The sequence below is a fragment of the Fusarium graminearum genome, chromosome 2 (assembly GCF_000240135.3).
Source record: "Fusarium graminearum PH-1 chromosome 2, whole genome shotgun sequence".
Classification (NCBI taxonomy): domain Eukaryota; kingdom Fungi; phylum Ascomycota; class Sordariomycetes; order Hypocreales; family Nectriaceae; genus Fusarium; species Fusarium graminearum.
The window spans coordinates 4,107,868-4,121,381 of NC_026475.1; the positions used below are offsets into that span (position 1 = coordinate 4,107,868).

Here is a 13,514-nt window from a genome sequence, read left to right on the forward strand (position 1 = left end):
TGCAATTCCAGGTACAGGGTTCAACCACATCCTCCACCTCCAAAATAACCTCCAGCATGCATTTCTCTTTTTCATGCCATGGGACAAGGGAGAAAAGTTCTCAAGGATATCACCACCAAATCGGCGCGAATTTGCGGTAGTAACGAAACGAATTCCGATGCTCTGGATGGATTATCAAATGTCCCAGACAACCAAGGAATGAGGATCAGGTCCCACGGGCAACAGCCAAAAGATTCATATGGTGTGCAAGGTTTTGGGAATGGAGCACTCAAAGGGTCAGAGGGTCTATTTCCATGGTGTCGTGTGGCCCTCTCAACCCTGACGAGACTGGCTACTCACTGGTATGGACTAGAATGTCCGGCTTCCCCAAGTGGCAGACGACGAATAGCAACGAGTCGTGATATATCACGGGAGATTTCACACCTCCAACTTGAGCCCATCGGCTGTTGGAAATAAGGGTCAGAGTCCCCAGTAGTCCCAGATAAACGGAAATCAACTTTCTCTCACGCAGAGCCTGGTTGGAATAGGATGACAGAACAATTGGGGACGAAACTCAAAGAAACGACCTAGGGCCGCCGCGGGAGAGCTCCCCTGGATCCCCTAGAAGCTTCCTAGGATTTCTGGTCCGTCGACCCAGAGCAACCACCGACGATGACGGTGTCGTCTCCGAGAAGGGGACCATTTTCTACCTACCTATTGGGGGGACTTTAGGAACTTGCTAATATGGTACAGATTAACTAAGAGCCCAACGTGCAAAAAATACCAATCCCAATCTCGCAAGCTACCAAAAAGGCCCGCCTCTATGTTCCCATGTTTTAATAACCTCTTTTCGGGCATAGCTCTCCGCGTTGCAAATTGTCGCAATTTGGGCGTAAATCGGATGGATGCACCTCACATCTCGTTTTGCCAGCCGTGGAGCATTTTGTGATAGGCGCGCAGGGTCAAGGAGATGAGCAATTCAACCTGTCTTGTCTCCCGTGACCACCACCTCCATGCCTTTTGATATTGGATCGCCAAAAGCGCTCGGCAAATAATAAATATCACGGGTGAAAAATATTGGTCGTACAATGCGGCGTTTATTGGTGATGTTCGTTGGTGAAGCTTAACTTTTGATGAGCCAAGCAAAATGCTAAGATTGGACACCAATCCAATCCTACCTACCAGACGCGCTTTGTAATCTGTGACAGACGCGTTCTCTTGTTCACTGCCTGCCTACAGACGCGTGCTACTCTGCTCAGCCTCGGCGGATTCTCGTGGCCTCGCACCACAGACCCTTGATTACTGGTACACATGCAGTTACAACCGTCTATCTATGGATACGGATGGCCAGGAATACGGCGAGCCCTTATCGACTTGCTCGAAGCGAAACGTCAAATTCTCATCCTTGCTCTGGGGGCTGAACATGAACAATCTCTGGCTTATTCGCGTGGCGCTCGTCAAATCCCATCTGCAAGAGCCTCCGAGTGTCCATGTACTGTCTCGGGGTCGCATGAACTGGCTTCTCAGGCTGCCCCTCGTTCATCCCCCCAAACCCAACCTTTGGTGCGCTCTTGAGGACCCTCGCGAGCTAAATTGGTACGTGCGGAGGCCGTCCGTCTCTCAGCGGCCGGGGGGTCATTAATCAAACAACCTGTCTAGCTTTGACGCTTTTCCTTCTGCCGGGACGTGCCCTTGGAATTATGCTTCCCAGGGGCCTGGAATAGATTCGATGGGAAAAGGGGGAGGGGAGAAGAGGGGAGATGGGATAATCAACGAGGGGCATTGAAGCATTCAAAGTGTGACGAAACACGCTGAGGGGACAAAGTTAAACCTGCTTGGGAATCAAACTGCTTTGCACACTTACAAAGGGACGGTTTGAAGCCGTGGTGATGGAAACAAGGACCAGCTTTTTCCGAAACAAACGGGCGGACCCTTGTCACACACGTGTACAGGTCCGTTGATAGTGCGATTTATGCAGCGCCATTCAGGGCATAACTGGGACATAAGACGCCACAAAGTCTTGTAACCGTTGAGCTGAAAAGCAGTCAGGCACCGTCCCTGCTTTCACAAGTCGATCATGACGGATAAACTTGTGTGAGCCCTAAAGTGGTTCCTGGGGGACAGTACAAGCAAGTTTGCTCTCAGGCAGATCGATGCTGCACAGTATTGTCCGGCAACATGGTGTCATCGTGCCATGAGCTTGTGTGCAAGTTAATTAACAGATGCAACGTCATGTGGAAGGTATTATGACTATCATCACAAATCATCTTGATGCTGTATCAGCTACATGGTTATGCTCGATCTGATATTGATGTCTTGTTCGGCATAAGAGTCACCAAGAGTACGGATACGGGAGATGCTCTTTCTATCCAGGGTTTGAGAAGAGAAAAGGTCTGATTTTTCCTTTGATCCATGCGAGCGAGATTGTTCGTCTCATGGTTTTGGAAGAGCCTGTAGAGTACGGATACCACTATACATGTCCATGTACTCTGTACACAGACTACCATACACACCAACCTCTAACCAACCGTCCGGGGTGTGGGGCCGCTGCCAGGGGCCAGCCGCCGGACCGTGGACTCGACATGGAGGGCCCAGGTCAATTTTACTCACTTCACATCACTTTCGCCTGCGCTGCTCGTTAATTAGCAAACATCTTTTCATGCCTGATTATGAGTGGATGCCTACCCATTCGATCGGTACTTTCCAGACTGCTGCTGCAGGTACCAATTACTCAAGTACCAGTCCAAGCTGCTTCTGCTTGCCCTAACTTAGTAGTCTAGTATCTTTGAAACCCTGGACTTCCACTCGCTTGCTCGTGAATAGCAACTCCCCAACATTATTGTACCGTGCACTCTCTCGACTACGGATACTTTTGTCCCTCTCGGGGCACGTTTCCCGATCCTGGACTCTCGCCTGTCACGATGCCGCAGGATCATCGACCCAATGCAAAGGACACACGCCCGGGGAACGGAGATTGCCTGCGACAGAACCACTGGTGAGCCTGGTCACGATGATACCGTACGGTAGCATTCCCGGGTTGCCCGGTGTCACGGAAAAATCCATTAGACCTTCGAGAAGGAAAGGTTATCCTGGCCCAGCAGAGTGGACGACTTATCCAGCCTAGACGTCGATCCATCTCGCAGTGAAGTCGTTGTTCGTGCCTTGATTGTCATTGAGATTGCCTGAGCCCCTCCCCCTCCCCTCCTCTCCCCTCCATTATCGTTGCTTTTCCGTTGTTATCTCACAGAAAGTGACAGATAAGTCGTCTTCCTTGCAGTTGTCTCTTGTTCAAACAGGTAGTATTTGCGTTGCATGAAACGCGGCGAGACCTGAGGAGCCGCCGCGCCTGTTACCCAAGTCTCGCATTATGCAGCTTCTGTTGGTGGCAGGGCAGATAATAAACGTCAATGTAAGGGACTGGACTGGACTGGGTCGCAAGCGTTTCGAATCAGCGAGCGCAGCGCAAAGCAGCGGGGTGAACTCTGATGCCATTGTCCCTGCATTTTCCAACCCAGCCCAAAACCTTCAATCAAGGTCCGCCGTCCGTCACGGCCCAAGGCTGTCCGGGAGTTCCCTGTGCGACAGACACGTTCTGGTCTGTCACTGAGCGACCAGATATGCACAGATGATAGATGATGCGAGCGAACCTGCGACTCAGGTCCCTCGCAGGTCCGTTCGCGCAGTTTTGAGGGACCTATAGTAGCAACTGATGAAGGGATCATTACTATGTATATCGTTATTTTCCAGTGGCTGCTTGACCTTGTAGATGACCTGCCGCAGCATATATGGCCTGCAGTATCAGGGCCCTAGGCGCCGAAACGCGGCACGCACAGATGGAGGCTGGGCTGGCGCTGGCGGGTGAACAGCCAGGCATTGATTGATTATTGACAGTATGGTTTCTTTTTGACGCGATGGGTAATTGTGGCTGGCTTCTTGACCAACATTGAGAGAACTGATGAGCTCACTACCAACGGCATCATGATGCAGTCTGTTACACACTCAGGGCCCGTACCTGATTCAGCCTTGACGTGCCGTGCCGTGTCAAAAAGAGGGAAGTGTGTGCCTCGATCCCATTCGATTTAGCTCAAACATTGTCGTCATTGCAGTGTTTCTTTTCTTACGGGCTGCCTGCCACTGAATTGTGTCTGTTTGAGGTGGCTCGGCTCACATCATCTTTTGTCGTCTGCCACGAAAGCCTTCTATTATCCGCTGGTGCTGACGACCATGGTCTACTCACTGCTTTGACTCAATTGGCTTTGGGAGGGATCGTGATGGAGCCTGCGCCACACGAGTAATGGTAATTGAATGCCTGTCGATAGTATTTCGTATTCCCAGCCCTCGTCCTAGTCAGGTCTGGTATGGTCTCGCAATGCCTCACTTTTTGGGTTTTCACACACGGTTTTCCCTCCCCTGCCACCCTCCTCGCTTCTTTGGAAGGTATGGTCTGGGCAGCAGCCGAGCGAAGCCTTGGGAACTCAACTTTCGACTCAACTCTCTGTTGACATTTGTGGAGTGCAGCCATGTCCAAAGGGTTCTTCCCGATGGGACGCCCCGTGTTGCTCCACCGTCGGTAGCCTCAAGCCCGTTGTTGGCTTTTTCTTTAGCGTGCTGTCCAACCGCACCGTCGACGGTAAAAGACTTGCAAAACTCGTGCTATTATCCAATCCGTAGACTGTGTTTTAGTTTTTAGTGGTGATTGAGATTGATTTAGGCTTTGTTGCTGATCGGCAGCATACCGGTCTTGCATTCGATGAATTGAGTAATGTTCAGGTCAGGGCAGAGTTTTCCAGCAAAGTCTTCTAGCATTAGCATGAGCATTGAAAAAAGTTTGTAATGCTGAGAGATGGCTGGCTGGCTGGGGATTCACATTGCCCCCCAGTCACCGCATTGTCGGGTCCTTTCTTGACGTGTTCGGTTTCTCTAGGGACCGACCATTGTTGATGTGATGGGTGATGCATCATCAGCTAGCCGGAACCTGAGCTGGCACTTCCGTATTGGCCGGGTTTAAAAGCGAAGCAGGCTTTTCCTTTTCTTTACGTGGACCTGTTGCGAATGTGGCGATATCATCTGCCCGTCCACCTTGTCGGGGGGATTCACATTGATTGTATCCCGAGAGCTATGGTAGTCGATCTTGGCCCGCTTGGATCATCTGTCACGGTGGCATCGTTCGTGGTGAAGTCATGGACGGCGATTGGACGCGACTACGCGACACGTCGATCTATTTTGTTTTCTTTCGATAATCACGATGATCACACACTGGGTCCCAGTGGTGCTCTGAGCAACCGATGTTATCTCAAAGCACAGCTTCAGGGTCCAGCTGCATTCCGCGGGCTGATTATTGCCAGAGAATCAGCCCGTAAGAGATAACCCTCAAGGGATGTCACTTTGTTACCAGTTTTTGTTTCATCGCCAAGTAAAAAGCCAATACCCATGGTTTCCTCTCAATGTTGCCAGGTGAATCTTATCACACGTCGTTTTGTATCCGTAGCTCCAGTCCATTGCTTAGGCTTGCAGAAGCCCAAGTCGTAAGCCTGGCTACCCCAGATCTTGTGACCAAGATGAGTATGGTTGGGCCTCGATCTGGAAGACCTCAAACCCTTATCGGCAAAGGGTATCTTGTTGCGGACTAGACCTGTCCTTGTCTGCAGCAACTTGGTGGCATGTGTCTCTGGCGGGTTTCGCGATCAGAAAGTGAAGCTTACATCCCCATAGCAGATGGGCCGTTCGTCATGGGTGCGCCAGGTGATGGGTACCTGCTCTACCGTAGACACGCCTTTAGCAACGAATAGTCTGCGGATATCGCAGTCGCTTGACACGTCTTGCTCAACATCACTGCAGCAACATGGCCTGACCCCAGCATGTACGTATGTGCAGTAAAAGTTTTTTTTATGCTTGCTCCGTCGGCTAAGGCGGTCACTTGCAGAGTCTGCTTGTCCAGTTACGCGATGGACACCAATGGCTTCTTGAGAGGCGCAGGGTGGTTGCAGGATAACTGCCATGCGGTCTGGCAGATTCTGTAGTCTTTATGCGGTAGCGAGGTGATCGGAAGCCGAGGATATCGTCACAAACGAGCGCGGTACACTTCTTGGCCTAGGCACCATGCAGTCATCGCGACAATGCAGTACGGACATGCAACGCAAAGCCTCATAGTGATCCATGGTAACAGTTTCGAACTGTCAACTTGTTCATCATGCCAGCAGGTGATCGATCATCTGGGGTTCGGCAGAAGTTTAGCTCAGCGCTATGTAAGGTTCTGGTCAAGCGGTGAAGGCTTTGATTCAATTCAGGATTCTGTAGGGTAGATGGCGGTGAAAATGTCGGAAGAGACCAGGTATCTCGCTAGCAGTCTGTGCCGCGCAAGGAGGGTGTTTGAATAGAGAAGCGGCATGCATTATATCGTTTCTTTTCCGGGATAAGGCCAAGACAGACGTTGTCAAGACGTAGGGTAGAGGACGGTGTTGAAGATTGCCATGTGGTGGGTGAACATCGTGCGTGGGCCATTTTGAGCCTCATCTACCTACAACAAGATCAGCACAGGTATGCTTAGATGCGACTCAGATAATCGAACGCAGAGGCCTTCAGACTAATGCACGTATAATATGACAGCGGCGCACAAGTGCCGAGTGGCTAAGGTATTATCATCGGAAAGACGCATTTGGAGCAGGGTTAAGGGTGTAAAAGGATTAATACAAACGGGACAAACACTATCAAATATCAATCAAGACAGTCACTCATAGCTCTCACATTAATCAATCGCAATAATCACTCATTTATATACAGTGTAGTTACCTATCTAATTATACTATTTGTATTATTATTGCAGTATAGATATATCACTAGTGAAAGTCCTCCTAAGGGGGTATAGTAGATAGATATATAACAGCTTGTCTATTGCACTTCTATGGTATCACTATTCCGATTATATTCGGTCTATGATATCCTATAGTGACTGAATTGTTTCATCCAGTTCTTTTAATTAAAGATATCTCGACTCGTTTTGACTAAACGATGTAGTTCCTTTATATCATCTTAAATCTACGCTTAAGTTATTTATTCTCTATATATTAAGCCCAGTCTTATCTTTCTACTATATTGAGTATCTACTACTAAATGTATCTCATTTGACTTTCATAAGCCACTGTGCTATTAAAGACAGCTGGGTAGTGGCACTCAGTTAGAGTGCCTAAGGCGATTTTCCTTGATAATATCTTGATGTAAGTGCCTTGCACTGGCAAATAGCCACTTGGTAGGAGCAATACAGTGTGGGCTGATATTAACTATTGTGACCAGTAGAGCAAACAGAAAACAGCAAACGGTCTCTGCCTATGAAAAAACGGAGTTGGAAGGCACAGGCGGGTTGACGTTTGGTGACTGTGAATCACAGTATCTACCCGGGTGCCTGCCTGCCTACAAATAACTCCTCAATCCTCAACAACGCATCTTCTTCACCTTTCTGCTTCCATCATCCACACATATACATACATGCATGCACATACGCACACGCACACACGACACAAAGCATCATGCCTAACGCCGACCAGTATCGTTGCTCCGTCGGCGGTGAATGGAAGAAGCTTGGTGCCTTCTCCAAGAGTCAACAGAAGCGCGCCAACCTCAAAGATCGTGCTAACTCTGGCATGATATGCATGGAGCACAGCCAGCCAGCCCGCTTTGAGATCACTTGCACCGTCTGCGACCGAGCCAGACCTATCGATAATTACTCTCATAACGAACGCAAGTCTGACAACCCGGTATGTTGCCGACGCGGCCTTGGATAACCATCACCAACTAACATGTCCTCTAGCGCTGCGAACAATGTGTGGCTTGGGATACGGACCAAGAGTATGGCGTCGTTCCTATCCAGTTGGCCACCGGACATCGTTCTGCCGAGGAGCCCGAACTCAAATCATACTCTGCGCCAACAGACACCGCTGCCTTTTTCGAGTCCGAGAACATGCCTTATGTAAGTTATGTAGCCCCAAGAAGAAAGTATCCACTGCTGATATAATGCAGGCCCCTATCACCGGTCCTGAGAGCCTTGGCTTGCAGCCAACCCCGGGCTACAACCGGGCATTCTTGCATGTAGTTGGTAACACTGAGACCGTTGGAAATTCAGAAACCTCGGCTCGAGCCACTACACTGTCGTACTCGGAGACATCCAGTGTTGCAAACGAGAACAGGTCGACTACATCGAGCCACCTACCTCCTCACCTACGAGCTCGCATCGCCAACAACACCTCGTCCGCCACACCTAGCCAAAACGCCGATGTTCCACGCTTCCTCCAAGATTTCTATCAAGATGTGAAACAAAGCGGAGGCTCTGTTGCCGAGAACTCAAAGGGCATGGCAGGCGCTGCAGTTGCGGGAAGGAAGCTCCCCCCTCACCTACAAGGCAAGAAGAAGCCAGAACAAAGCAGTGAAGCAAGCCAGTCTGGCATGAATGGGAGCACTACTGGTAGTATTTCAACTGCCACGACCCTTCGAAAGGACCAAGAGGAGATTGCTGCCTCCCGGCAGATCAAATACAACGCATGGGATGCCAGAGGCACCCAGCACAGAGTTGTTAAGAATCCTACAGTGGTCTCCAGCTCCACTTCCGTCGTTTCGGCGTCTGGCAAGACTGATCAGGATTCCAACCTCGTTGGTAACTGGGATGATATCCCTGCTGCTCCAATGCCACAGACCAGTGGTAGAGGCAAATGGCCCAAGGCCAGCGAAGTAGGTAGTATCGATTCATGGTGTTGAGCGTATTGACTAACCTATATCATAGCTCCGATTCACTCAGGCCCAGCTCAAGCTGCAAGAGCGACTGTCTGGACGCCAAAAATAGGAAGAGTCTGTCGATGAAGAGTGTCGCAAGGACTTGGACGGATGGGAACAGGTTCGATGCAAACGCCTCCGACAGTAGCGGAACGATTGTTCCTTACCCTGGGACCCCTGATCGGTCTTTTTTTTTCTTTTGCTCTGATTTTTATTGACATCCCACTTCACTCACGAAAGAGGGTAGTGGTTGATTTTATTTGCCTTTCATGGACGCCCAATCTGGAGCAGTTCCATCGACAGGAAAACGACAGGCGCCACTTGTATCGAGCAACTCGAACCCACGCCATGGCAATGGACATGGGACGCTGGAAGCGTGGCTCTCGGAAGGATCATCGTCAAGGTAGAAATGGAAATGAGCGTGAATCTTGAGAGAAGCGGAAACTATTGTCACTCTAGACAGGCAAGTTTAGCAATTGGTTCTTTACTTTACCATCTGGCTCGCAAATGAAAGATGCCATCACACAAGGAACCTGCTGCTCATTGTAATATTGCCATCAATATGCCTGAATGCTAGTCAAATTCAGACCGTGGCGCTGAAAGAGTAACCCAGAAAAAACAAAATGCAATGATATTTCCTACCCATGACCAAGACTCCCGTAGAAGTATTTTCGTTCCATATACATGCTTGGATAGTCTGCCATCAAGACAGCCCTTGTTCATCTCTTCGAGCTTGATCCCCTTTCCGTTTCGTATCCAATGCATCATATACAAGCAAATGTACCCTTTCATCGTTGCAAAGAGAACGATGCTTGTCTACCCCCCTCTTTTCGACCTAGGAAGGGATTTACCTAGAATATAAAAAATAAAAATGAACCATACCGCAGCCTAACAACTCTCACTGTCCAAACATGCGTGCTACGACACGCTTCGTTAGGCCGTATAAACTTCCGGCATTGTGACCCGACGTTGATGATTCTGGTTTTGTGAACCATGTGCTGTTGCGCTCCTGCGCGTAGGGATCTTCGTCCTCCGATTCGAGTAGCCTCTTTCCTCCTCTTTCAAATAACCAAATCTCCTGTGCGTTCCTGTTTGCGTGATATTCCTCCGGGCATATCGTCGTCTGCCTCGTGGGCATGGTAGTGGTGATAGTATTGTAATTCTTTATCGCCATCTTCTTCCTCCTCCTGTTGTTTCTCGCAATAGTTGCTGATGATATAGTAGCATCACGATATATCTTCGTTTCTGTTTTGCTCCGGCGCACGGCTCTTCCGCGGGCGACAATGATTCCCTTTGTGTAAGAAAAATAAAACCATTAGACTTCCTGTGGACTGCTATAGTTGCTTCGTGGAGGCGCGTTGACCAACGCCTCGGCGTCGCCCACCTGTTTCCGTTCCGATATCTCTCGGTTTCGGCTCTGTAGTCGTTTGCGAAGAACCCAAGGGGGAACCTGGAGGTTCTGTGCGCCGGCGCTAAGTGATTGCTATTGGAGAGGTTCGGAGGACGAGGATAAACGGTTGAGGTGGAGGTAGACATCGGTACCGTATCTGTAGGGAAACGTTAACCATGCTCATGATGGCGGGGGCGCAGGAGATTCTGTAAACTGTCAAGTATAAACTTACCCTTCCATGCTGATGAGTTTCAAGTCACCACCAAAGTAGCGGGCGTATAAACGTGAGATGGGCAATCCATAACCAAAACCAGCCATTGGGGCCTTGAAGTCGCTCTTGTCAAAATCGGGATCTAAGCTCGGTGTGCGGTCGACAGTGGTGTACATATAAGTCCAAACAAGAGGAATGGCGCTTCGGGGAATACCGCCACCCTCGTCAGAGATCTTGATGGTGATATCCTCTTTGCCCTCTGCGACAATAACCTTTGTAACAGGGAAAGCCTGCTTCTCCATGCCGTGGGTCTCGACAACGGCGCGCAGCGAGTTCTTGAGGGTCTCGAAGAGCATGTGCGACAGATGGCCGGGAACGTACATAAAGTTGAGGTTGGGGTTGCAGACGAGTTGGACCTTAGGGGCTTCGAAGAGACCGTAGTGATCCTCGCAGACGAAACGGGCGTTCTCAATGGCTTCTTGGGCTAGATCTTGGACGTTGGTTCTTGTGCAGATGATACCGACATAGGTGGGGTCGCGATGATGGCTCTGGTCTGTCAAGGCAATGTGCTGGCCGATGAGCATACGGATACCGATACGGGACATGTAAAAGCGATCGAGGAACGATTGGATGGTGCTGTCAATTTGCATGCGCTGGCGACGGCGCTTGTATTCGAGGATACCCTGGGCCATGGTGGTGACGACGCTATCATGACGGCGCTTGATTTGGTGCAGGGTCTGAGCGAAACGTTGGTTGTACAGGTGAAGATCGGCGGGCCAGTCACTTGAGTCATCAACAACTGCAAAGTATCGGCGTGTGAGACCCTTGTTCTTGCTGTTGTTGTTCTGGAGACCGCCCCAGCCGTCGGACTCGCCTTCGTCAATGGATGGATTGGGGGTTGCGGCGGGAAGACGGAAAGCATTGCGACCGATAGCTTTGCTGGGTTTCATGAGACGAGTTTTGACATCCGAGGGTAGTTCTGGCCGAGGTAGCTGTGTGATTTCCTAAAGATTGAGTCAGCATGCTATTATTGAACAATCGACTTATAGATGACATACCTCGAACGATTGGGCATACCAATCTTTAACCTTGATTACAGACGGCATCTCATTGAGGCCATCTGGAAGCTCGTCGAGTTCTTGCACGCGATGAGCTAGACGGATAGGAAGCTCCTCGGCTAAGAACTGAGAAGCTCGGAATAAAGTGCCTTGGAGCAATCAGAGTTAACAATTGCCCTCAATGGAGGCAGGAATGAGCAACAACATACCGACTGAGGGTTTCTCGCCAAACTGCACCATCTGGCGCAAGCTGACGCCAGTGGCGGGAAAGCGAGCATAGTGACGGATGGTGTCCATCAGACGCTCCGAAGCTCTCCACGACATGATGGGAAGACGTGGGTCGAATCAGAGAACAAAAGATCAAGTTGTCGAGCGTGACGGTGGTGTAGAGAAGTAGGAATCGGACTCGGACGAGGCAGCTCGGACGGACGGAGAGAGAGACCGGGATCCTGCTGCGGGAGAGCGTCCGAGAGAGTTTTGAATGGTGGAGAAGCTCACGGCGTCGTCATTGAATAGTCAATCAAGACGGGAAGAGTCGAGCGACTGGATCGTCAGAGGAGAATTGACGTGGAGAGACGAGAAGGGGAACAGAAAAGGAAGGATAAGGTGAGGTTGGTCGGGGAAGAGAGTAGCAAGTAACAATGATGGCCCCGCGTATGTATGGGGATGAAGATGGAGACAGTAGTAGACAGGCGTGCGAATAGCGGGAGGAGCCGAGGTACGTACAGACAGACAGGTCTCGTGCTTCAACAACGAACAATTAATATATTTTTTAGATAGTGTCGCGTGAGACTAGAACTAGACGCGCACATGAAGATGGAATAATTCGGAGTGGGAAGCAGTAGACAATGGAAGAAGACGGGGGTCAGGATTAAAGGTTGAAGACACGGAACTGCTCGGGAAGAGTCCAGTGATTGCTTAGACGATTCTTCCGGGGAACTGAACAGAGTCAAATACAGTTAAAAACGTTATTACAGTGGAGGAGAGACGGTCCAATTACTACTGTTATCTGTGCTTGGCTTTTTGCACATGTGGGATCAAGTCACTACCTCTACTAAGGTATGGGGAAGTATCTCCATTAGAGAGTAGAGGGGGGGTAGTTACAAGCACATGATGGAGACTTTGATAACATCATCAACCACGGAGACATGGAACAAGACAACCTTTTGTGAATAAACTACGGGGTTACGGGAGTTTATGACAATTGAAATTCAAATTATGTTGAGTTTTCAGAGCCTACAGAAACAAAGAGCACTCACTATCTTGATCATGACTTTGTATCAGTCACAGCAATTTGTTTGTAGTTTAAGCCTGTCATGGTTCCCCTCATCACCGCCGGTCTCCGAGCTCCAATGTCGGGGCACGGATTTCTCAGCTCGGGACAAGATTTGGTCGGCATGGAATGTCAGACCACGGAAGTAACTTTACATACCGCTCGCTATTCCCATAGTCTTTGCGGGTAGGGTTGAGGAAATGTTTCTCACAGTCAAGGGCAATAGACCTCGGCCTAGATTGGGTTTACAATGCATAACGCCATTATTTGCTGTGACAAACCTGCTTATTCCACCTACGAAAGCGTTGATGAATGTGATGGACAGTAAACCTACGTCAATCTGATCCAACATTGGTGTAAATTGTGATCACGAGTGTCTTTGTTGCATTGTATAGCTCCTACCCAACCTGCCCAAAAGAAGACTCGGCACACGGCTAGAATCTCGATTTACTGCAGTCTCTCCTGATCTCGGCCAAGTCGTCTGCAGCAAACAGAAAGGTTCCCCAGACTTTTGAACCCAACTTGGTATGGAGAGATGACCCTTTTGTACAAGTTGACTAGATACCCCACACCTCAGCACAGGCACGCCATCGAGGACACGGACTAGCTGTGTAGTAAGTTGACGATAATATCAAGTCATGTTATGGTTATGGTTGTTAGTATATGGGTGAGTGTAAGCCATTGTCAATATCGTGAGTTCATGCAAGCACTTAGATAGCATGTACGACGTGGTGAGACATTCAGGTACAGACTCAGTCATGTGCCATTAATTTAAAGACAGCGCACAAATTGATCAAGCAGAGTATTCATAGCTGTACTCCAACTCATACATAGCTTTGCCAG

The 13,514-nt window shown here is 49.5% G+C and overlaps 2 protein-coding genes across 2 annotated transcripts; one reads left to right on the top strand and one right to left on the bottom strand.

The window, feature by feature from the left end:
• Window positions 1–7,502: 7,502 nt before the first annotated feature.
• FGSG_04417 (uncharacterized protein) lies at window positions 7,503–8,809 on the top strand (the record flags this gene model as incomplete). Its single annotated transcript, XM_011322886.1, has 4 exons — window positions 7,503–7,730; window positions 7,784–7,942; window positions 7,993–8,697; window positions 8,750–8,809. The coding sequence occupies 4 exons, from the start codon at window positions 7,503–7,505 to the stop codon at window positions 8,807–8,809; spliced, it is 1,152 nt and encodes a 383-aa protein (XP_011321188.1).
• A 1,413-nt stretch (window positions 8,810–10,222) lies between these two features.
• FGSG_04416 (uncharacterized protein) lies at window positions 10,223–11,722 on the bottom strand (the record flags this gene model as incomplete). Its single annotated transcript, XM_011322887.1, has 4 exons — window positions 10,223–10,286; window positions 10,362–11,344; window positions 11,399–11,547; window positions 11,608–11,722. 4 exons carry the CDS (start codon window positions 11,720–11,722, stop codon window positions 10,223–10,225), a joined length of 1,311 nt encoding a protein of 436 aa, XP_011321189.1.
• Window positions 11,723–13,514: the final 1,792 nt, after the last annotated feature.